Below are 25,260 nucleotides of genomic sequence, written 5' to 3'. Positions count from 1 at the left end.
TGTAGGTACATCAGTATTTTGTGTCCCATATTATCATATTTTACCTATATACATTTTAAAATAACAAGTCTACTAGTCCAACTATTATACCACGGTATTTATACTAGAAAGCCTTTATATGTATATGAAGTTATATGAACTTATACGAAGTATAAGTTATAACGAATAATACCTACTTTACATTTGTATAAGACTACTAAGACAGTAAAAACGTTATTTTCTATTGGGATTATCACAGTATAATACAAATCTAGCACGTCTGACTAGCAGCGCTCGGCGGTTTTATGAACTACGTGAAGCGTAACTAGTTCTGACCGCTGATACAGCGCGCTATATGTCCTAAAGAGGCCGAAAAACGTACACTTTAGTACACCAAAACTATAGAAAATTTAAAATATATTATAATTTAAGGAATAAAATTCAAAATTTTTCATTGCATAATGACTTGTTCTAAATTATTTGTATACATGTATTTAAATACTTTATTTTTATCAAATACAACTTTAATATTATTAAATATAATTAACTGAATTAACTAAATTGATTTTAAATAGAATTCACAATACTAGTACTAGTATTATACTAGTATTCATATTACCTATGTGTTAGTCCTATATCTTAGTCCGTGTCATAGACCTTATAATTATAGTATAAGGTCTATGTATATTGTATATAATATATAATAACTTATAAGAAAAAACTAACCTCGTGTTTTTGTAATTTTTCGCGTATATTAATTAATAATAAAACGATGCATAATGCAGTGAAGCCAGTGATGCGTTACTACAACGTGTTTTCGTCCTAAGTTTCACCAATCTTATTACTTATTTCCACGGACTAAGATTTTTTTTTTTTATAGTATATCTTAATCCGTGCTTATTTCATATTTGGCCGTATGGGATATCATTGATAATAAATAATATTTATTACTATTACTTTTTTTTTATTATCAAATGGACGAAAAAGTCGTTCGCGTTCGTGTAATAATTGAATGCGTTCATGGCTCGTTCGCGTAAAATAGAACGCGTTCTTTCCAAACACTAGGTACAAGCATGCATAAAATCGAGTTATCGCACATTGCCTACCAGCCTGCTGCTGAGTTGCATTTACTGAAGCGACTTACGCCCATAATGAGTTGAACAATCACAATTTTTTAATTGTTGTCATTTTTTACAGGCAACGAAGTGCGCAAGATCATTTTTGTTCAGTCAAATTTGTTTTTAAATTCCATTAATCTATATCTATACATATATTATTAAATATAAATTTTATCAAATTTATGTTTGTCGGAGAACGCCCCCCATATCTTTTATCTTAGTATAGATATAGATTATTGGTATTTCAAAACAAATTTGAGACTTATATCTAAACTTCGGCTATATAATCTATACTATTATTATACAGAGGAAAGATTTGGATGTTTCTAACGAATAAACTCAAAAACTACTGGACCGATTTCAAAAATTCTTTCACCAATAGAATGCTAATTTATCAGTGCAGCTTACATATTTAACAAAGTTCAAGAAGAGGTAAATCCACGGATTTAATTTAATAGTATAATACGAAAAAACCGGTCAAGTGCGAGTTGGACTCGCGCACCGAGGGTTCCGTACAAACCTGTAGGTATATAAGTAAAAGTTCACCCATCACGACAATCGAGTCATAGTTATGGTATTTTTATTGCAAAATGAAATTTATAACATCAAAATATGGAAAGCTGGAGGATCATAAATTAATGACAAAGGTATCTTTATCGTTCCAGTAATCTTTCATTTTATATTAACATCTATCATTTATTTTATAATATAACAAGGGCAAGCTTTTTTATCAAAGTTATTTATTTACAGTTTTTTAGTCACTATTTAGAAATCTGGTACAAAAATGTTAATTAAGAATTAAATTTGTTTTATTTTCACAGCTTAATGGCAATTAGACTTAAGTATTTAATATAAGTTTCAACTTGATATGTCTACGCGTTCATGAGGAAAAGGATAATAAGTTTAAAATTATTTGAAAAAAAAAAAAATATATGTGATCTAACTAAAAATTTAAGGTTTTCGGAATTTTTCTGTTATATGTGCGATAAAACATTGCTTCATGCCGAATTTCGAGATTCTAAATCGACTTGAAGTACCCTATAGGTTTTGATTCCCTCGCAAGTAGTCGCGAGTTTGAAAATATGCGGCTTAAACTGTTATTATTTCTTTCGATTGCGTTGACATAAAAGTTTGATTTTGTTACAGTTTAAAGGTATTATAGACTTAAGTATTTAATATAAATTTTAATTTAATACCTCAACGCGTTCATGAGATAAGGAGTAGTAACTATTTGAAATTTTCAAAATTGTCAAAAATATTTTATTTTTATATGATGAAACTAAAAATTTACGGTTTTCGTAATTTTTCCTATATCTGTACTATAAGACGTGCAGACTTCGTACGAAATTTCAAGATTCTAAGTTCACGGGAAGTACCCTGTAGGTTTTGATTCCCGTGCGAGTTTCGAAAATTTGCGGCCTAAATGGCTGTATCTTTTGATTGCGTTGGCTTAGAAGGTTGATTTTTCTACAGCTTCCAGGGACAGTAGACCTGAGTATCATATAGAAATTTCAGTTTGATACCTCCACGCGTTCCTGAGAAAAACGGTCTTGACAGACGGACAACAAAGTGATCTTATAAGGGTTCCGTTTTTTTCTTTTGAGGTACGGAACCCTAATAATCACAGAATAGATGAAATAAATATTAATCTATAATTTTTAATTTCATCTATTCCGTGGTATAATTCAAATGTCCAGGGCATCATGACAAAATAACTGGTTATTTTGTCATGCAGGGCATCAGCTGATACCGTTTGTCAACGTGTTAAGGCAACCACGTACCATAGTACAAAATAAAATAATATGTACAATCACTGACGGGCCGCCTGCGTTATCAACGGTCAACACAGAGCAGGCTGGTTGCGGACGTTGTCTCGTCGCCTACTCCCGTTCAACAACTGATAGCTAAATTCGGTCAATTCTGGGCATAGGACGTAGATAGACTGTGTACAGTAGTTTCTAGTTGTTACTTGTTGTTATAGTTGTTGCTTTCATTTGTCAACAGCGAAAATAACAATATTTTAATAATATTAATATATCCATGCAATAATATCGCGTTGATTGCGTAGTACCTACGTGTTTTTGTTTATTCATTTTTCGTCGTGCGTGTCAAGATATTGTTTTTCAATAACGACGGGTTGATCGTCTAGAAGAACAGTTTATTTGTTCAGATGACTTGAGACGCTCACACGCCGCTGACAATGTTTGTATTAAAAATAATTGTCATCACGTCGGCAATACTCAACATCGGTTCACCGGCAGTAAACTGTGGGTCTGACCCAGTATTTGAGTTTCAGTGTCTAACCCCTGAGTGTGACAGTGCAATAGTGAATGGTAAGTGGTTTGTAGTCTCTGTTTGGAAATTAGAATGGTGAAACATCATATCATAAGCTTTAAACTAGTGTATGTATTGTAGTTACACGCGATCAAATTGAAAATTATTATAGTACCTATTGGGTTTCAATGGTTTAATTAGTATATTTTGGAACATTCTGTTGCATATTTTACTCTCCGATAATATTAACATCTATATTAATTAGCTGTATACTAACCATCATTTGAATTCATACTCATAACATTTTATCTGATTTCGATTTAGATAAACTCTCAGTGGGAATACGTCTTATTAAGCCAAGACATAATGTCACCATTCTTGGTCAAAATGATGACATGTATTTGGTCAAAAGCTTAAAGGTGAACTAATTTATTCATATTTTATTAGTATTACACAATTTCTAAAAGAATCAGTTAAATTGACTTGTTTCATTTTTAATAAAATGTATTCATTACGATTCATAATACTTGTTATTTAATTTTTTTAGGGTAAGATATCAAAAATCTATAGAAACCAAGTTAGAATATTTCATTTAGCTAACCCTGAACATTGGAAGTTTAAAGTAAATGTTTTCAAAAAAAATTTTGAAATATGCGAATCAAATAATCAAGATAATGAAGAAAAAGACGATTCCAGTATATCTCATATTAGTACAAATACGGATGAAAACATTTTTGAGATAAGTGATGGAAATGATACTTCAGAAGTTCTTCAAGATGTAAGCAATGAAGATACTGAACAATATGATGATAAATTAAAAAACGAAACAGATTTGTTTCCTTCAGATTATGATAATGATATAGACGAAAGTATAGAAATTGAAAGTGAAGATGAATCAGATCTAGATGATAATATAGTTATAAAACCATCAAAAATTGATAGTGATGTTGCAACCCATTCAGTTGATAAAATTTTATCTACAAACAGTGTCCAGCTTTTAAATTCTGATCCTGTTGATTCTGACAAAAATAATAAAGCTAAAACTATAAGCCAACAAAATATCCATACTTCAACTAGTGATCAACAATTAGAAAACAATTTTTCAACAAAATGTTCTTTAGATTCTTGTGTAAACGGAGTCAAAGAAAATATTGTTACTGAAAATTCAAGAAGTAAAATTTCTCCAGTGAGTACATACGATTCTCTTCAACAAATAAATGATAACATTCAAATAACACAGCAATCAACAAATTTAGATAAGACAGATAATTCAATAAATGAATCAACTAATAATTTGTCACCAAAAAACATTAATTCAGAAGTTAGCTTACAAGATGATAAAAATAATGGTACTGAAGAGTCTATTTTGAATAATTCATATCAACAAGAAATTAAACACGTAAAAACTACTCAAGAACCCTCGCATTTAGATAGGACGGATAATTGGGTAAAAAAATCAGTCAATATGTCACCACAAATCTCTAATACAGATATTAATTTACAGGACAATAATAATGGCACTAATATGAACAGTCAATTGCAACAAAAAAGTAAACCTATACAGACTACTCAACAATTACCAAGTGAAGCGGAAAAAATAAATGTCTCTATAAAAAAACCAGTTAGTATTAATACAGCGCCACAAGACTCCAATGTGGTAGTTAATTTAAAAGAAAATAATAATGGTACTAAAGAGTTGAATGTGAATAGTTCTTATCAAGCAAAAAGTGATGAAGTAGAAACTGTCCAAGAATTACCAAGCTTGGAGGCAAAAACAAATGTTTTGATAAAGGAATCAGTTAGTGGTGTAGGGTCACAAAATTCCAAGACAGTTGTAGTTGATAATGATAGTACAGGACAGTTAAATTTATCCCAGCAAGAATATACAAATAGTGATTCTTTACCAGCCATTACTGAAGCAGACAATCAACAGGTTAACAACAATTATAAACAACCACCTTTATTAGAAAAAGAAAAGGTAGAAATAAATAATGAAAGTGAAATTTCAAATGATAATGTTATGCCTATTGAAGACAATTTAAAAGATAAAATTATATATCAGTCAGTAGTTAGTGAATCTAAAGATGATATACCTGTATTATCAAATGATCACAAAGAATCTAAATCTCAAAACATTCAAAAGGATAATTTACCTAATGTTGAATCTAATAAATCAAATAATGATTCAGCTGATGCTAATACAACAAATTCATCTCCACTGCAAGAATTAATTAATACAACTAAAATTGTGACATCTAATGATTATCATAAAACAGTTGTTAATGAAATGGATGTAACAGAAGTGTTAAATAAAAAATCAATTGATCAGTGTACATCAGCTGAATGTTTGCAATCAGTAGACAATACCCCAAACTATGATTATGAAATTATGAAACATCAATATAATACTGAAAACAAGGAATTGCCCTATGAAAATATCCATAAAACTATAGACTATAATAATAATGAGCAGTTGAAAGAATTTGTACCTAAAAGTTTTGTTGCCTCTTTTGGTCATCCGGATACTTGCAGTGGAGTTAATTGTCTTAATTTTAAAAGAAATGTAGAAAAAATAGTTAAGTCTCCACAGCCTTTAAATCCAATTCCCAAAAATCTACAATCTGATGAAATTTCACACTCGTCTAATATTGATTATGAAAAAGAAATAGTAAAGGAAAATATAATTAATGAAATAACTGAGCAATCTGTAGTGGAATTGAGTCTCTTAGATCATTTTCATAATTGGTTATCTTCTCCTACGATGATTACAATTGATTTTGTTTGGAATATCTTCAGTGATAATTCTAGTGAATACAATGGTAAGTAATACAAATAGTTATGTTTTAATTTTAAAATACAAGTAATACAGTTGTTTTAGTTTAAGCTTTTTATTTGTGATGATACATCAATACTTAATCTAAACATTAGTAGTATAGAAATATGGTAATTGTTTTAAAACATTTTATATGTGCAAACATATTCTATAAAAATTTCATTATATAATATCTTTAATAACTACATGATTCAATTAGCTAACCCATTTTATGAAATATTTAGTCTTCACTAAATTGTTGTATTATATTCAATATTTCATTGCTCTAAAATTTATTTTTTTATTTATTTTCTTATTTAGAAAGGTGAATGTTTTTTTTTTATGTGTATTTATGAGGCTTTGTAGATTAACTTGGATTTAAATTAACTCACGTTATTGAAATATCTAGAAAGACTTGTCGCACCCCTGGAACAAGAATGCCACAACTCAAAATTTATAATTTTGAGAAAATCGATTTGAAGTTTAGACCTAAGATATATTTTAATACGTTTTTTACTTATGCGTTTGAAATTTAATTTAATGATATTGAATGTGGCGTTCTTGCATTTTATAGAACGTATTTTTCTCTATTCAACAATAGTCATAACTCAAAATTGATGAATTTTGAGTTGTGGCAGTCTTGTTCCAGGGGAGCGTTATAGACTGTTTTTACTCATAAGTTGCTTGTATTTTTTTATCATAGCGAGTATTGCAAAGCAAAATACTAGATATCAGCATAACAGAAACTAAATATTGAATAATAAGTAATAACTATTGTTGTTGTACATGTTATGTAATATTATAATAAATAATAATTGTTATCATGCACGACAAAACAGATCTCAGTTAGATAATACAATAATATAATATAATAATCAGTGCTTAAATTAAGAAAATATTATAATTGAAGATGCAAAAAATTTTTAAAAAAATGTGTCTATCTAAATATTTAAATATTTATTGATAAAGATATAATTTGAATATTTATTAATATTTTTGAAATAAAATGGGATTATGTCTCCCCTAAATTCAAGCACTGATAATTTTTTTTCACATTTAGGGCTGATAATTAAATTTGTTAAAAAAAAAAAGTAAGTTAGGTAATACATTTTTAAATTGTCAAATATCAAATAATTTAATAAATATTATAATAGTATTTCAGGTAGAAAGGACTTATATTATTATATTTTAACTAGTTGACCCCGTGCACTTTGTTGTTCGTTAAATGTACCAACTCTATATGATCCAAACTTTGTTCAATTCGTTATTTAATATTTGTATATTTAAATTTAAATTTAATTATTATTGACAAACATTACGATGAGTACAAATTGTATTTCATTATTTATTATGCCTAGTGCCTTCATCATTTTTTTTTTATGTCTAGTATTTGCATTTTGCACCAAATATGGGTCTGGTATGGCTGCTAAATATTTATTTTCCAGGGCCGTTCCAAAATCCCAATCTGTCCCTGCAACCACCCATTTTTAAAAATTTAATTCAGCAGTTATGAACAATGTATTTTTTTATCTATAATATTATAATTTTGTGTTATCTATTCCATGCATGTACACAATACCATGGTGTTTACTAAAAACTTGATCATTACCTAATTTCATTATGTATGTAATATATAGTGTACTACTGTAAGAATATCAGACATTTTAGTATATTTTATTTATATATAATTATGAATTTATTCTATTGCAGATGTATATCCTGATGCTGTTGAAAGCCAAGTGAGTTGAAAATAAATACGAATGTTTGTTTTACATTATTATTGTTTTAAGTTCGAACTTAATAAATTATTAATATAAAATATTTTTCCAGAAAACGTTAGAACATAATAAGAGTATCAAGCATTCAGAATTGTATTTTATTGTTGTGGCTGTAGTCACATTACTATTTTCACTAATTTATTACAAATATCAAGTAAATATATTTAAATTTTAAACATACCTAATATATGCTAAAATTTCCCACTGAGATTTACTAATTTAAAATAATTTGGTAGATAATAAAATTTGTATTTCACTATTACTCCACCACTTAGTAAATCTTTGTGGCACACTATTTTTTAAATAATAGTAGTAATAATAATAATTTATTTCAATTCAACTCAAATCTTATAACATAATACAATTATATGTAGTTATTACAATAGTTGAATACCCTTCTCTTTAAGCTTGTGGCAAGAAGGGTTAAATAAAATAATAAAAATATTAAATTATATTTTAAAATTAATATTATATACTACTACACAAAGGCAGTTCATCGGGGGATATTTTGAGACTGCATCTACCCTTAATTAAAAATTAAAATATATAGAAATATTTTTATCTGAATTGAAAATATATTTTATTTTTTTCTTTGTTTATTATTAAAGAATTCACAAAATCTAAAACCTATAGATAGTAATTTCGATGGAAATATTATTTTAGCAATTTTTATGATGGTCACCGATTCAGTGAAACTGGAGCCCGACAGTTTCAATCGTAATATGTAATATTATCGCTCGATGTTTGGAGAGGGCGGGGAGAATAAGCCTCATATTATTGGTGCTATTTAAACTGGGTTCACAACAATATATGCCGTGCCACCGCGCCATTGTTAGCCACTGTTGTACTATACGTCTTAACGCCATCATAATTTATTACATTTAATAATTATTGTAGAAGCTAATTTAAGTATCCCCTAAATATTTACTCACAAGCCTGTTGATTCATAATGAACTAAATTTATTATTAGCTACCATACTTGTTAACATAATATTAATAATTTTATATATTTTTTTATTTTATATTTGGTTATACAGCTTTAATGATTTTAATTTTTTAGAACGGAACATACGAAAATCATTTGTTAACATTACTAGCAGCTAAAGATCAGAATTTGTTAATTATTGAAAAAGAATTACTATTATTAAAAGAACTAAACACTGGAAATACACAATCAGTAGGTTTTTTAATAATAAGGTTCTATTTATTTAGGTGCTTGACGACGTACTTTAATTAATTCATTTGTTTTTAGACAACAGAAAGAAATTCTGAAATTGAATCTTTGAGTGATCATTTGACTAAATCAGAGGTGGTTATTTTATTTATTTTAATTAATATTTATAAATATAATGTCTAACATAATTAACAATTTTATATTTAGGATATTATATCATCTCAAGCCATACGAATTGAAAATCTTGAACAAGAAATTGTAGAATTAACTGAAAATGGTATGGAAATGCATACATTATTATCTTCTGCATTAGAATCTAGTACACAAAAAAAAGAACAAATAAACACTTTGAAAGTCAAATTGGTTGATTCAGAAAATTTGATAGCAGCTCTTACAAAAAAAGTAAAATTACAATTTATTTATACAAATAAATTTAAATATTTTCTACTATTAATTTTTTTTTTTTCATACTTAGAATTTTGAAAAATCTACAGAACTAGAAAAACGAATTGACAGTGGAAAAGCTCTTTCAATTACTGTAGAAGAGTTGACTAATAAGAATAATAGTTTGGCTGAAGACAAAGCCAAACTATCTTTACAATTAGAAGAAGTGAGTCTGATGAAATATTTTAATATAACTTAAAGTTAATTGATTATTATCTAGTTACAACTTATAATACAAGTAAAAAAGCATGTTTTAATATTATTTTAACTCCCTACTACGCTACGCTATATATTATTTCATTGACACTGACAATAAACCGTGCTTCTAGTTACTAACAATATTATTTTATTGTTTGACATAATAATAATTAATTTTACTACTATATCATACATGCTAGACTTAAAGTAATTATTATATTGATTAATTTGACACTGGCGATTGTGTAAGTAAAATTATTACACCATTTTCGCCTCCACGACAAATTTTTCCATGCGCCATCTATTTGCCACCTCCCTGGGAGCGTAGGACATATTTTATAATACATTGTTTCTCAAAACAATATATACTCAATGGTATTATATATTATTATTGTTGGAACTTGATGCCAATGTTAATAGACATAGAAGTTGGCTTTACAATATCCTGTTTTTAGATTAAGACCAGACCAAACTTAGGTTTATTGTAACTAAGATTTTGTGATTAATGAAAAAACACTTCCTTTAAATATTTTTAAATACACCACTGTTTGAAAACTTTTTGAAGTATTCAACTATTAATTGTTGTAATTTCATATGTTTTAGGTTATAACTAAAAATATAGTAAAAGAATCAAAACTACAATCTGAATTAAATAATTTACAATTTGAATTGGACAAGCAGACTCATGATTTAATGACTGCTAAAAATGAAGCTTTATTGTCTAAGGAAGCTTTACAAGAAATTATGTCTCAGAAATTTAATCCAGCGGATAGCAAACAGTTTTCATCTTCAATTAAATTATCTGCTGAACTCAAATCAGCAAAACAAATATCTGAAGGATACAAACACAAATTGAATGAGGCTTTAAAATCAAATCAACAGTTTTTAGGTTAGATATACTTAACACTTTGATGATAATTTTAATTTATACTGTTTTAAAAGCAGAAAATGAATAATCATAATTAACCATTACAGATCATATAGAGGTTTTGAAAAGCGATATAGTGAATTTAGAAAATAACTGTTCAAAATTAGAAACAATGAATGAAGAATCTGTAAACAAATTGAATATTTTAACAAAGTTTTTTAAAGAACAAGAACAGGAGTACCTTAAGTATGTATTACTAATAAAGATTTATTTTTTGATTTGCATATTTATATGGTTTCAGTTTTGAGAGTAAAATTGTATTGTAAGAGAGATATTTTATAGTATACAATATTTGTTACAGACAAATTAATGAGAAAGCAGTGTTATGTGATGATAGAGAAGGAGAATCTAGCGATCTTAATGAACGTATTAAATCGCTTAACCAAGAAATTTTCAATTATAAGTGAGTACTAGATGAGTTTCTCTCAAACAAGATACTCAAAGACAATATAAGGTTATTTATTTAAAAATCATAAATGAAGATTTTTGTAATTACACTGAGACTTGACTGTTTCACCTGGTCATCATTGTATTAAATTAGTATAGACTTTCTAAACAAAACCCAAATAAGGGAAATAATAGTTAGCTTTTATAAAAAATATTTATTGATATAAGACACTGAATACAAAGATACTGGTGTATAGCAGTACTGCAGTAGCCAAGTACTATAATTTTAAACTATAAAATATTTAAATATTTGAATTCAATTACATTCTCTAAAATATGCATGATAATAATATCATAAACATATAATGTTTATCCACATCTGTTAACTTGTATTGGATTATAATGCCTATCTTATATTTATATTTTAATAAACATGAATCCAATCAACTAAACAAACCTGTATAAATTACCATAGTTAGTGTCTGTAAATTATTAAGTTGTTGAAATGTTCCAATTCCAGTATTCCACCAAACAAAATTTTAATGAAACATAAAAATAATATCCCATGTTTCACGTAATCAAATCAATATGAAATTATAAATATATTAAATGTGTTAACTATTATTCCATTTTTGATAACTTATTGGGAGTATAATATTAATATTAATATACTTTAAAATGATTTCTTTTAGATTCTGAGTAGATTCCAGAGCGACGAATGTAATGATTTTACAATGATGTGGTCATAGACGTGTGCTCGGGGGGCTACAGAGGCAGCATATGCTACCCCTGAACTTTTTTTGGGACTACCATGGCCGGAAAATATTGAATTATGGGTCTCAGTAAATATTTCTTCCACAAATGATGATTATTATAGATATAAAAATTATATACATTTTTATTTTTTGGGGTAAACGTAAACTATAGATAAATATTTTATGATTATAGTATTTACCAGTATAAAAAAAATCAACCTGTCTACCATAAAAAAAATTGACATTATTCTTTATATTGTAAATATTATTGCCATTTATGGTTAAAAAAAAATTAAAAACCAATAAAATTTTTATTTTGATACCCTATTGTAAAAAAAGTAAAACTATGGGCGGTTTAACAGGGAATTTGGAGAATAGGCTGGATTAGTTTCTTCTGCCCCTGATACTGCTCACGCTTATGAATGTAGGTTTTTTTAGTCATCACCTTTGTCAACAAAATTGCTTCAATTTTCTACTTAATCTTTTCCGGTAGAAAGGTAAATCTAGTTGGAACTTTAGTTAACAAAAGTAATTTTTTGTTAGGTCAGAAAACTTAATTATTTAATACAAATATATTACAAGTTGTTATAATGGTAGCTTAAACATATTATAAATACATGGGCATAATTTTTTTTATAAGCATTTAAAGTTCAGATTTTGACAATATTCATCAAAATCTTGAAAATGGGCAAATTATTTCGTAGTTAAAAATGTATTAATTGTTTTTTGTTTTTAGCTACAAATTGAAAATTTAAAACAAGGTTTCTAATTTTACTATTTTTTACTGTTACTAAAAATCTAAAAAATTATTAAATACAGTATTTTTTTATATAGAAATTTCAAGTTTAGATTTAGATATTTAAAAAATATTATTTTAGGCTACTTGAAACTTTTTAAGTATATTATTATATTTTATACAGACAATATGACCTATGACATTTTCAAATGCAATTTTTTCGGGAAAAATTAATTCGACCTACTTTATTACTAAACGTTTGCCCCCACCATAATAATTTTAAATTCTGAGCAAAGTTTTTATTTTATTTATTTATTTATTTTTTTTTTTAATTCTGTATACAAAATGTCTACTATAGGAGTGCTTTGATTTCAACATATATCTTATCTTTTAGAAAATTGGATCAAGATAATACTTTAGAGAGGTCATTTTTGGATTTTCTCAACAGTTATTTAATGCCATGGGAAAAAACACCTACATTTAATTAAAAAACTGCTAAAAATGGGATTTTAATTTTTAATGCTTTGTTTATCACCATAGAAACGAATAAAAATAAAAATAACGATTTAAATTATAATTTATAATGTTAATTCAACTTACACAACATTATAAAATATAATAAGTAATAACAATATAAAATATCTTGACTGACAAACCGTCTCTGCTCAGAATTGGTTTTCGTATACAATCATATGATACCTATCATTCAAATTGAATTCAATTCAATTCAAATTTAATACAATCCACTTGTAACCTACTGTAGAACAAAGCGACATCCACTTACCTGCTTTTTTTTAATGTTTAAAATTACTTTCATTGTCAACAAAATAATAATGATCAACATTTTAATTTACATTTACATTTTAATTTACCGTTATACCTAAGTAGAAAAACTAATCACCACAAAGATAATAATTATTTTCTATGGATAACCATTACTGTTTAGATAAAGATAATAAGTAATCCTACTTAATTATATTAACAACACTAAAAATTAAACATTAAAGTTGAATTTATGAAACAAACGTAAACTTATTTTTAATGTAGTCGCATTAAAAAAAATAAAGAAAGTCAGTAAAATTGACTTAAGTTCACCCAATCTATTGAAAAATACGCATAGGGTAATTATTGATTTAAAAAATAGATTCTCCCTCCCTCCCCCCCCCCCCCCCATAGAAAACTGTCTAGGGATGCCCCTGTGTAGTAATGTCTAATATATGTAAATTACTTTAATACCAATAATATCATAAAATTTATTTAGTAACATAGGCTGACAGACTGTCTTCTCCTCAGAATCATTCTTCGTATGCAATAAATTTCATATTATTGAATTCAAATTTAATATACTCATTACGGTGACGTCATAGGCGCAAATAGGGAGGGGGGCTTTAGGGGCTAAGCCCTCCCAAAAATGTCCTTACCCCCCCCCCCCAAAACATTTCCTACATTTTGTTTTAAGCTTATTCAATATTATCAAAATAAGGGGTACTTTCCTGTTATACGAGACTACCCTGTTTTTTAACAACATCACAATCCTGTTATCTAAGACTTCCAAAATTATACTTTACTTTTATATGAGACTACAGCTATTATCGCGACTACCACCCAAGACTACCTCCGTTATTACAACTACCTATCTTAGCTGATATTATAGCTGAACGATATCCATAAGCTGCGATTATATTTATTATACAGTAAGTTCCCGTTATAACGAATACCAATACAACAAAAAATCCCGTTATAACGAAAGTCATAGAAGTCCCCTACCGACCCTACCCTATCCTACCCTACCTTCGTTTATAATTTCTGTTATAACGAAAAAAATTCAGTCCCTTGGAGTTCGTTGTAACGGGATCATACTGTATTATTAGATATCTATCATTATCTATATTATTAGTTTTTGTAATTGGTATTTTCCACGAATAATAAACAATACAAATAATTATTATGTATTTAATTTTTATTTTTATTTAATTTTTTTTTATATAATTAGAATGTGGTTTTTAATTTAATGTCATTCCTACAATACAAAAATTATTTATTGTTTTATTTGTGGTTTTACCATTTTGTATTATTATTATTATTATTTTATTGTTTTCCGTACGCCGTGGCAAATCTGGCACTTTGGCGTGTACCGTGTAAAATACATTACAAATAATTACTATGTATTTAAATTTTTTCTTTATTTCATTCTGGCTATCTCTACAACACATATCATTATAAAATATATCAAAGAAGGCAAGAAAAATAAGGTAGTCTCATATAACAGGAAAGTGCCATTTTGGTAGTCTTAGATAACAGGATTGTGATGTTTCACCAAATAAGCGCAGTAGTTGCGATAACAGCCGTAGTCTCGTATAACAGGAAAGTACCAAATAAGGCTTAAGCCCCCCCCCCCCTCAAATCCCAAATACTATTTGCGCCTATGGGTGACGCACATGTACAGCAGAAAGGAAAGCCCACCATTTTTAATTTTAAAATGATCTAACATTTCAAATGGTATTTTTTTTAGATCAGAAATTCAATCATTGAAGAAAGAAATAACTGATCAAGAAACTAGTTTCAAAATTCAAATATCAGCGGCAGATAAAAAAGCCAGTGATTATTGGGTAAGTTTCTTATATTAATTAATTTAACCATATTGTTAGTTCAAATTATTATTGTTTTTTTTCAAAGATATCATTCAGACAAGCTGAGAGGAAACTTAAAGAAATGGAACTCGAAACTGCACAACTTAGAAATAAGTTGACCATGGTTGACAAAAAACTTGAAAATGGTGCAAGTAAGTTAAATTTATATTTAATTAAAACAAAAGTTGATTTTTCATAATTTTTTTATTTTGCAGAAAGCATAGATTCGTCCAAAGATTTTGAAGATGAACTGTTGGACATACCATTGCCAACTGTGTCTCCTGATTTCACATTACTTACATTACTTGATTTTGAGCCACCTCCTCCAATTTTAACTAACCAACGGTTACCTCCACTTGGCGCTCTGGGCCAAGCTCCTAGTCCACCTGCTCCTTTATCTAGGAGGCACAATCGATCGCTATCACCTGATTCTCCGACATCTTTACAAAGGTCTTCCGCATTTCGTCCATTAGCTCAAAGATATAACTATATGAATCGAGAAAGTAAGACATTGCAACATAATAATATATACAAATCTAATTAATATATTTTTTTATATTTTAGATTCATTGGGTCATTCGGATGAATCACTTGACAAATAATTATATTTTGCACACATTGTTACTATTATGATATGCAAATCTCTGAAATTATTTTCAGAATTATAGTTTTTGTTAAGATTAAACGGTTAATTAATTATTATTGGTGTATATTATTTAATTCAAATATTTTTATTTTTTACAAATTCTCTTTTTTTTTGGTTTTACGCTTATACATTTCTAACAATTGTTATATATTTTTTTTTTCCACTTGTAAAGTTGTAAGTAATTTCACTGTGATTTAATGCATTTTTAAACTGTCCATATAATTACGACTCTTAATGTGTATAAAACACATGATTTTTTGAACCATATTATAAGAAAATAAATGGTTAAAATCTGGATCCCTGTTAAAAATTTCCTGTATATTAAATCTGCTGATTACAAGTATATTATAAAAAATAATATGGTAGTGTTGTATCAATGCACATCTCTAAGTGCTTCACTAATTTTCAACTTTGACTGATGAAAAAAATATATTTTTGTAGTGTAAGGATTAATATTAATGTTGTTTCTAAATGTATTAAATACTCTATTATACTGTAAAATATTTTGTAAAATATTGATAGGATTTTGGAATAGCAATACTGTTTAAAATATTTTTTAAATTATGATAAGTATGTTATTAGAACTAGAGGATTAAACCTTATTTGCCATTCCAACTCAATGTAAAAAAAAACTTTTATTTAGTAATAATATTTGTTCAACATATTAATTTATAGTTATTTTAAGATTTACTTGTTAATTCAAAACCATTATGCTACCTATGATAACACCAGGTGAATTTTCTGGGACACAATTTTATTTTCATTATTATTATTTTTATCATGTATTAGTGTATTACTATTGTTGTTAATGGTTATTACTTATTACTTATTTCTATTAAAAATTACTTTATGCTAAAATCACTATAATTTATTTCCAAATAATATGATTTTTTAACCAATGTTTGTAAAGTTAAAGGACAATGGTAATGTAAAAATAGAATTGAGATATTTATTCAGTATAATTAATACAAAAATCTATCCAGCTTCTTTAGCACTGACTATTTATCACATTAATTTACTCAATTGTTCATTTAAAAATGTGTATGTGGTTAGTAAGTTAATACGTGATAGTCATTACTTAAATTTACTAACTTTTGAAAATTTGGGTTTATATTCTAATGCGGATTGACAAAAACCTTATAACACAGTTAGGCATGACATTTGTTCCTCCACTACAATGTGACATAAAAACTAAGAGATATTAAAAACAAGAAACTCAATTTATTTGACAAATATCAATATAATCATAATTTTGCAACTAAAACATAAATCAATCAACACATGAATTCACCAATCCGTGCACCGGCATGGCTGTAGTCTGTACCCAGTATAAGTATTGACATTGTAATACTTCACCACCACCGCGACCACACGAGCCACAATATCAAATTAATTTGTCATGTGAGTACTGATTGTACCTATTACAATTTACTCAATTTGTTGTTAAGGAATTTGTTGATCAACATCGCCACCGCACTCGGATTGCTCATGTGAACGTCGTGATTGCCATCTACCATAACCGTACGGAAATTTGGATTTCGTTCGTACATATCCACAAAGACGCCATACACGTCGTTGTAGTACGAGTCACTGTCTGATGCCCTGATCAGCAGCGTGGGACATCTGATGTTCGTGACCACGTTCCAGTGCTGTGCAGCCGAAAACCATTGGCTGTATGGTACGCCCAACCGCACGTCGTTGGCCAGACGGAATTCGCCGGCGGGCCCGGGCCGCAAGTACCGCGTCATCAACGTCCTAGCGGGCTCATCGTCCAGTGGCCCGTAAGCGCGCTGTCTAACGCGATCCAAGGCTTCCGGGTAAGTGTAAACCGGCGATGGACGGCTGCCGCCACCAGCCCACGCCGTCATTCTGTTTTCAAATCTAAGTAGTTTGTCGTTGGCTTGGCGCGCGCTCCACGTGATCTCCTCAGGATACATGGCCACGGGTCCGGCGGTGTCCAGCAACACGAGCCTCGTGACGCGTTCCGGGTAGAGGGCGGCGAATAGTTTGGCCACCTGTCCGCCCATGCTGTGACCGAGGCACACAAACGGCGACAACCACTGAACGTGGTCGGCAACGCGCCTGATGGTCAGTGCATAGTTTTCTATCGTCCACCGCGTTCCCAATGGCGTGCCTGACGAGCCACCGTGGTTTGGCCAGTCGAAGCACAGATACGTGCGATCGCCACCCAGCAAAGGAATCAGATGGTCGAATGAAGCGCAGTTGTCCTGATATCCATGTAGGCACATCACACGTTCGCCACGGCAGTCGGATTTCTTCTGTTGGCCCTTCCACAGTTTCGCTACAATTTATAAATCACAACTGAAATCGGTTAAGGGAACTTTTCCACTTTACCGGACACATTTTTTTTTTTTTGGGGGGGGGGGCGCAAACGTTGGATAAATAGACTAGCGGACGAACTTAGTTTCAAAGTTATAGATATTTGTAGTAGGTATTAACCAATTTTAAAGTATTAACAAGTAGTCCACGCGACACGCCCACCGGCTACGATCACCAAACTCGAGGTTCTCTCGGTTAGGGACTCAGCCCCCACACTCCCAACCAACCGGGAAGTATAAATAGTCCATCTAAGGAGGTTAAATGATAGTAAACCTAAGCTAGCTTAAGTGGTGACCAAACTTAGTATGTTATTTAACATGAGACACAAATAAATACTAATTTCGTAGTATCGTATATAACTTTGAAACTTTAAGACCTAATGCCAAATTCTGACTTCACTATCGTTTTTAGCATACTTATCTACATCAGTTTTATAAACAAATTGCGAATAAAGGGTGTCTGGTAAAGTAGATATATCATAATCAGTGGTCGGGACGCTACTAGTTTTTTGTAGCACGCTGCTTCTAACGCCATCGTCTAAATGTAGCGCGCTACTTTTTCGCTACATTTTTAAAAATATTCTTATTGAAAACTAGTGTTTGTAGTTTGTACTGATTTGATATTTGGTCACTGGACACTGGACAGGATCCAGGACAAAAACTTCACTAATACACTAATCATTATCATAATATAAATAAACAATTATAATCATAATTGATATTTTAATAATCACCAGAATCACCTATTAGATTGTAGGTAGCGACAAAATAATGATAATTTTCGATGCGTTAACCGGAAATGTTTAGTGCACTATAGTATTTCGCTATCTAAGGCATAATTTAGCGACGCTACGTCAATCGCTACAAATAAAGTAGCGTCGCTACAATTAGCGCGCTACTCCCGACCACTGATCATAATTCATAATATATTATATACCAATATGAAAGTAAATTTACCGCTGTATAACTTAGTCTGAGAATAGTAAGAATTCATAACCTCTTTCAAGAAAAAGACTTTTGTTAGCCACTTTCAAGTTGAATATACAGAAGAAAACTAGTTCGGATCGGATTCCGATTTTAAATTAACTTTGCAATAAACATACAATTCTATAATTCTATTTAAACGCATTTCAAAATATTCAGTCGTTTATCATTGATTTTAATATTCTATGATTCGAATTTTTAAAATCGGAATCCAAGTCTAATGAGAACTGTAAGGATAGTATATTTCAAATGAAACTTTTTTTCAAAATCTAACAATTAAAAAAGTTCAACAGATATATAAAGTTTTCCTCAGAAGCGGGTTAAAAACGCATCGGCTCCAACACACTAAATTTATGAAAAGTTCCACGCGTCAAAACACAATATACGAAATTCTTACATAAGTATATTAAAAGTCTATCAAATATCAAAATATTTCATTTCTATTTTCTACCATACCTACGTCTTTATCGTTTACCTTTTTGCTTTTTGAGTTTTATCTACTTTATTATTATGAATACACCGAACATACAATTTCATACACCATGACTTTTTTAGCTATAAAATATAATAGAGCAATCTGCCCACGCGATACTTCATAGTATCTATTACAAAGGTATATACATAAAAATTAAAAGATAGACTTTTCGAATCTTTTAAATTTTGCACTTTATATGCGTGGATACCTTTAATAATACATAAATATATAAAGTATGGATATATCAGTTAATCCGGTAGGTATATCACGTCACATTCAAGTGTGATAGTGATACGTATATGCGCGTACGCATATTATAAATTATAAGTATATCCTTATATATAAAATAAGTATTTATCTATATTATATATAGGTATGTACATACTACATACAATATTGAATCGCTATTATCCGTCTTTTGGTAACGAATTATTATATAAATATATATTTTATTATTTCAATATTATATTACACTACAAATTTAAACGTCTATATTATGTACTAAATACTAAAATATATTATATTCCCCAATTTTGTGCATGTGCTGCAGTTCCGACGATTTCAGTTTTTATAATGTTCTTGCAGAAAGTCGGCTACGTGTTTAAATACCCTGTCTGGATAGTTTAAGTGTACATCGTGGTCGCCGCTGACCACCCGGATGGTCACGTTCGGCCGTTTGCTGTAGAACTCGTAAGCGTCCTTTAGATACGTGGAGTACCTGCCACAGTTTTCGTCGGCCAGCACAAACACGACCGGGCACGCAATGGTGCCCAGGATCTGCTTCTGTTGGTCAAACGTCATCAGCGGGTAGAACGCCAATTTCAATCGCTGGTCGCTGGCGAACGTGTACTTGTCGTCGTCGCCGTCCACGCGGACCAACGCTCGGCCGGCCAGTATGCGTGCGGATTCGTCGGTCAGTCTGGATGGCCGGCCAGCCATCATTTTGCCTACCGCCTCGACGAACGTGTACGATGGTGGCTTTCGGCCACACTGTCGCCGGTGCAACGACTGCGCGGCATCGATTCGGCTGCGAACCGCAGCCAACGTGTCACCCATGTCCACCGACCGGGGCCCCATGGTGTCCAGCACAATCAGGCAACGAACGCGTTCCGGGTATACGCCCGCCAACCACGAGCCCAACTGCCCGCCAAAACTGTGTCCAAGATACGCCAGCTCGGGCCAAGCGAAATGATCCATTACCCATTTGATCGCAGCCAAATAGTTGGTGAACTCAAGGGGCACGTGCGCGGGGAAATGGTCAGAACCGCCGTGGCCGGGCAGGTCGACGCATACGTAATAGTAATCGTCCGGCAGTGATGGCAGCAACGTGACGAACGTATCGCAGTTGTCTTGGATCCCGTGCACGCAAAGAACGGCAGGACGATTGTTGTCGCCGTACGCTTTTGCTGTAAATAAAATTCGTTTCGATAAATGTTGAAGATGTGTCGTGCAAGTAGGTGTTGGACGTGGCAAATGTCTGCTGCGTAAACAACATTAATGCATAGTATAAAAAAAAAAGTTATAAAACCAGGAAGGACATAAAACCGCCAAGTTAAATGTAGAAAATCGTTGTTTTATTGAAAATAAAACAAGGTTAACAATGTTGTGGACGTTGTGGTGTTAATACATAACTACATTATGTTTCACTGCGTGTGGAAATTTGAAATATACAATACAACTATATAGTTGCAACCGACGGGCGACGAGTGTTCACCAGTGGCATGTCCAGCGGGTACCCTGATTTTGAACCCTTATAATATACCATTTTTAAATTAAAAACAAAAACTGTGTACCTATTTATTTTTTGTATTAACATACCGAACATTAAAATGTGAATGTGAAAAGTGAAAACATCGGCGTACTGCGGTGGTGTCCGACTGACAGTATATCAATTATTTTTTTTATTGAACTTAAGCCCGACGACTATGGCCATTAGCTGTTGTATAGGGGATTATGAACTTTAGCTGGTAAGGTAATGTGTTGTTACGGTAGGTAAGCAAACACGTGTATGTTTGGTAAGGTTTTTAGTACTACGAACCCGGGCGGTCACCCATCCGGGAGCTAGTAGTAGAGGGTGTTACTTAAACTCACTCGTATTCTGCGACTGGTAGCAGCCAATTTTATTCTCATATATTAGTGTAAATGTATATTGTTTTGCTAAATAAAATTATTATTAATTATTTGTAATGTATTTTACACGGTACACGCCAAAGTGCTAGATTTGCCGCGGCGTACGGAAAACAATAAAATAATAATAATAATAATAATACAAAAAGGTAAAACCACAAATAAAACAATAAATAATTTATGTATTGCTGGAATGACATTAAATTAAAAATCACATTCTAATTATATAAAAAAAAATTAAATACACAATAATTATTCGTAATGTACCAAATTTTCCGTGTAAAACACCAATTACCAAAACTAATAATATACATAATGATAGATATAATATAATAATAAATATAATCGCGGCTTATGGATATCGTTCAGCTATAATATCAGCTAAGATAGGTAGTTGCGATAATAGCTGTAGTCTCTTATAAAAGTAAAGTATAATTTTGGTAGTCTTAGATAACAGGATTGTGATGTTGTCAAAAAACAGGGTAGTCTCGTATAACAGGAAAGTACCAATCATATTTTGTGCTGTGGACAATAAATAATAATCTATCTATGAATAAAATTAATCAGCGATCCTCAAGCGCTTCTATGAAAAACATGTATCCGCGAATCGCCAACAACCGTATTATTATATGATAAAAATTAAAAACGTATAATATAAAATATATTAGTTATTAGTTAATATAATGATTGACTGTACATTTTAAAAATTTCTTTTAAAAAAAATGTATATATTGTACACACTTTCTTTATAACCGAGCCTGTCTTGAAATTTTATCCTGCAGGAAACTCCTCTGGTGATCACGAAATCACAAAATATGAATAAATAAAAACAAAAACATAATTCATAATTTTATAGTGGACATCTAACGACACGATTCACGGACCCCCTCCTTGTATTTGCGAATATATCCTTAACGCTATATTGTACAAATCACCGTTATAAATTTAAAAAAAAAACATATAATTATGAATATAAAAAAAACCCTAAACCTGACCAGTCACACCTTATACAATATTACAATATAATAAGTACGCTTATATAGTTATATAGCAGCACCATATCCGAGATTAAATTTTGCTGCGTTCGGACAGTAGAAATGTATTGATCAAATCAGCTATCCTTTCTGGATGGTTCAAGTGTACGTCGTGATTCCCGTTTACTTTGACCATACGGACATTCGGATTGGACTTGTAAATCTTCCTCGACAGTTTAATTCCTGGATCCTTTTGCAGAGGGTTGTCCGTGGCACGCAAGTGTAAAACGGGACACCGGATGCTGTTTACTATGGCCATGTACTGAATCGGCGTGAGCGTCTGGGTGTAGTGCACTTTGAGCCTCTGGTCCATGCTGAACGCATGACGTCCGTCCGGAAGGTCCACCAGGGACCGTTCCACGAGCACGTTTGCCGAACTTCTGGTCAACTTGGACGGCCGTTTCGTCATCAGCACGTCGATGGCCTGTTCACGGGTGTACGACGGCGGCGATCCACTTTTCATCTTCCTCTCGATCGTCAGCAGACCATCGCACACCATTCTCAGCCACTTGACCGTGTCCTGCGCATGCACGGGCACCGGACCTGCACAGTCAATCATCACTAGGCTGACGACGTGTTCTGGGTACAGGGACGTGAACAGACTGGCGATCATGCCACCCATGCTGTGTCCGATACACTTGAATCGGTCCCATTTCAGGTGGTCGACGACCCGCTTGACGGCCAACACGTAACACTCCAACGTAATCCGGAAACCAGGTGGATAATGCGACGACCGCCCGTGTCCCGGCGTGTCCACGCACACGTAATAAAAGCCTCGACGGAGCAACGGGATAAGCTTGTCAAACGTACCGCAGTTATCCTGTATCCCATGGAGACAGAGTACTCTGGCGTCGGAACAGTGACCCCAAGTTTTGGCTGAAATTAAACACATTGATACACGTTCACTGGTTTTGTTGTTAGCGGGGACGGGATAGTATTTAAGTTTATAGTGAATATTAGATCGATGGAAGCGCCGTTTGATACTCTTTTGTGTTGTATACAATTATTAGATAGGTAACCTTTTCTATTTATTATAATTTGTTTATTTATTTATTCGTTCTAAAACTATTAAACCATCGAAATTGTTTTTAAAATCGTAAAACTTAACATCGTTTACATTTATCTGTTTTGTTTTAAAGTTTTTTCTTTCCTCCGAGTACAGATACAATTTACTATTTAGTAGTTATCTATACAATATAATTTTCATATGTCGAATTAAATTTTTAAATAATACAAGCATACTATAATATAGGGCATATTATGCCCTATTGTTAAGTAACGTCTTATAACTCCTGGGGGCTTGGATGTCCTATTTTCACTGAGATATATTGGAGCGATTCTTTTTATGGTTCCGTTTTACCGTACGGTCACCAGGCTGTATTTCATGAACCATGAAAGTTAGAAAGTTGAAATTTTCACAGATTATGTATTTCTGTTGCCGCTATAATAATAAATACTAAAATTGCTAGAATATATAATATACCTAATCAATGTTTCCATTTTCCAACATGTTTATAAATAGTATGGAACCTTCATGCGCGAATCCGACTCGCACTTGACCAGTTTTTTAATTACAACAAAATAAGAAAATCGCTAGGTACATGAGAAATCGAGTTTTAAATGTTGTAAAAATATGAACTTCAAACGCTCATAAAAATGTAATTTGACTTTCTTGTAGACATTTTTTATTTTTTGATAAATGTAAACAAATTAATGAGAATTTTCAAATTTTGTTTTAATTTTTAAAAACTCACGATTTAAAAAAAAATTTTTTTATGAATTTCTAACTCAAAATAATTTGTACATTTTCATGATTTTTACGTATTTTGTCAAGATTGAACTTTAAATGTGTATAAAAAAAAATTGTTACTGGATTTTTAATATTTTTCAAATGTCATTGTAACAATATACTTGGAACTTAGTATTAAATGTTCAAACTTTTTACCAAACAAATAAATATTACATTCATAGAAGAAAAAACTAAAAAAATTGGAAACTGAAAATGTCCGTAAACAGTTCAAAACAATCAAATTTTTTTGAACATTTTATCGAGTATAGAAAATGCTAATATAAATAACCATTGAAAATTTAATTTTACGGTCATTTGTTTTAGAGTTACGCCAAAAACGAAAATCGATTATGTCGAAAACATAATTTATATAAGCGTAGTAAATAACTTTCTTTTATATGCAATTAATATTACTCACTTCACTCAATAATTTACCTACCTACCTACCTTTAACAGTGGCGCATTTAAGGGAGGGCAACTGGGGCGAATGCCCGGGGTGCCATATTTTAGGGGGTGGGAAATTTTTTATAGTTTACCACTACATAAAATTGAAATCTTTCTATTTTGTCTGATGTAATTATTATTCAAAATACAAAGTATAATAAAGATTATAAATTAAACATAGATCTAATTACTCATAACTCATAAGGTCT

General features: G+C 30.8%; 4 protein-coding genes across 5 annotated transcripts; 1 reads left to right on the top strand and 3 right to left on the bottom strand.

Annotated features, from left to right (window-relative positions):
- Positions 1-2,964: 2,964 nt before the first annotated feature.
- On the top strand, positions 2,965-15,915 carry LOC100160657 (spindle pole body component 110). Of its 2 annotated transcripts, XM_001948116.5 has the most exons (17): positions 2,965-3,430; positions 3,696-3,790; positions 3,919-4,818; positions 4,876-6,190; positions 7,894-7,922; positions 8,014-8,115; positions 9,022-9,138; positions 9,214-9,270; positions 9,343-9,537; positions 9,611-9,745; positions 10,381-10,666; positions 10,753-10,891; positions 11,007-11,108; positions 15,096-15,192; positions 15,260-15,365; positions 15,429-15,716; positions 15,778-15,915. In XM_001948116.5, the coding sequence occupies exons 1-17, from the start codon at positions 3,298-3,300 to the stop codon at positions 15,813-15,815; spliced, it is 4,134 nt and encodes a 1,377-aa protein (XP_001948151.2). In that variant the 5' UTR covers positions 2,965-3,297; the 3' UTR covers positions 15,816-15,915. The 2 variants fall into 2 exon arrangements, with proteins under 2 accessions (XP_001948151.2, XP_008181344.1); XM_008183122.3 differs by having other exon boundaries at positions 3,919-6,190.
- Positions 15,916-17,280: 1,365 nt separating this feature from the next.
- On the bottom strand, positions 17,281-18,108 carry LOC103308897 (serine hydrolase-like protein). The gene has a single exon (XM_008183123.2). The coding sequence runs from the start codon at positions 18,106-18,108 to the stop codon at positions 17,281-17,283; it is 828 nt and encodes a 275-aa protein (XP_008181345.1).
- A 1,722-nt stretch (positions 18,109-19,830) lies between these two features.
- LOC100164775 (serine hydrolase-like protein) lies at positions 19,831-21,218 on the bottom strand. The gene has a single exon (XM_003243316.4). The coding sequence runs from the start codon at positions 20,852-20,854 to the stop codon at positions 20,219-20,221; it is 636 nt and encodes a 211-aa protein (XP_003243364.1). The 5' UTR covers positions 20,855-21,218; the 3' UTR covers positions 19,831-20,218.
- A 533-nt stretch (positions 21,219-21,751) lies between these two features.
- LOC103308900 (serine hydrolase-like protein) lies at positions 21,752-23,899 on the bottom strand. Its single transcript, XM_008183128.3, has one exon. The coding sequence runs from the start codon at positions 23,708-23,710 to the stop codon at positions 22,853-22,855; it is 858 nt and encodes a 285-aa protein (XP_008181350.1). The 5' UTR covers positions 23,711-23,899; the 3' UTR covers positions 21,752-22,852.
- Between the last annotated feature and the right edge of the window lie 1,361 nt (positions 23,900-25,260).

Source organism: Acyrthosiphon pisum, chromosome A1 (assembly GCF_005508785.2).
Source record: "Acyrthosiphon pisum isolate AL4f chromosome A1, pea_aphid_22Mar2018_4r6ur, whole genome shotgun sequence".
In the NCBI taxonomy this organism is placed as follows: Eukaryota; Metazoa; Arthropoda; class Insecta; order Hemiptera; family Aphididae; genus Acyrthosiphon; species Acyrthosiphon pisum.
The sequence above is the reverse complement of the archived record's forward strand: the minus strand, read 5'-3'. Positions and strand labels throughout refer to the sequence as shown.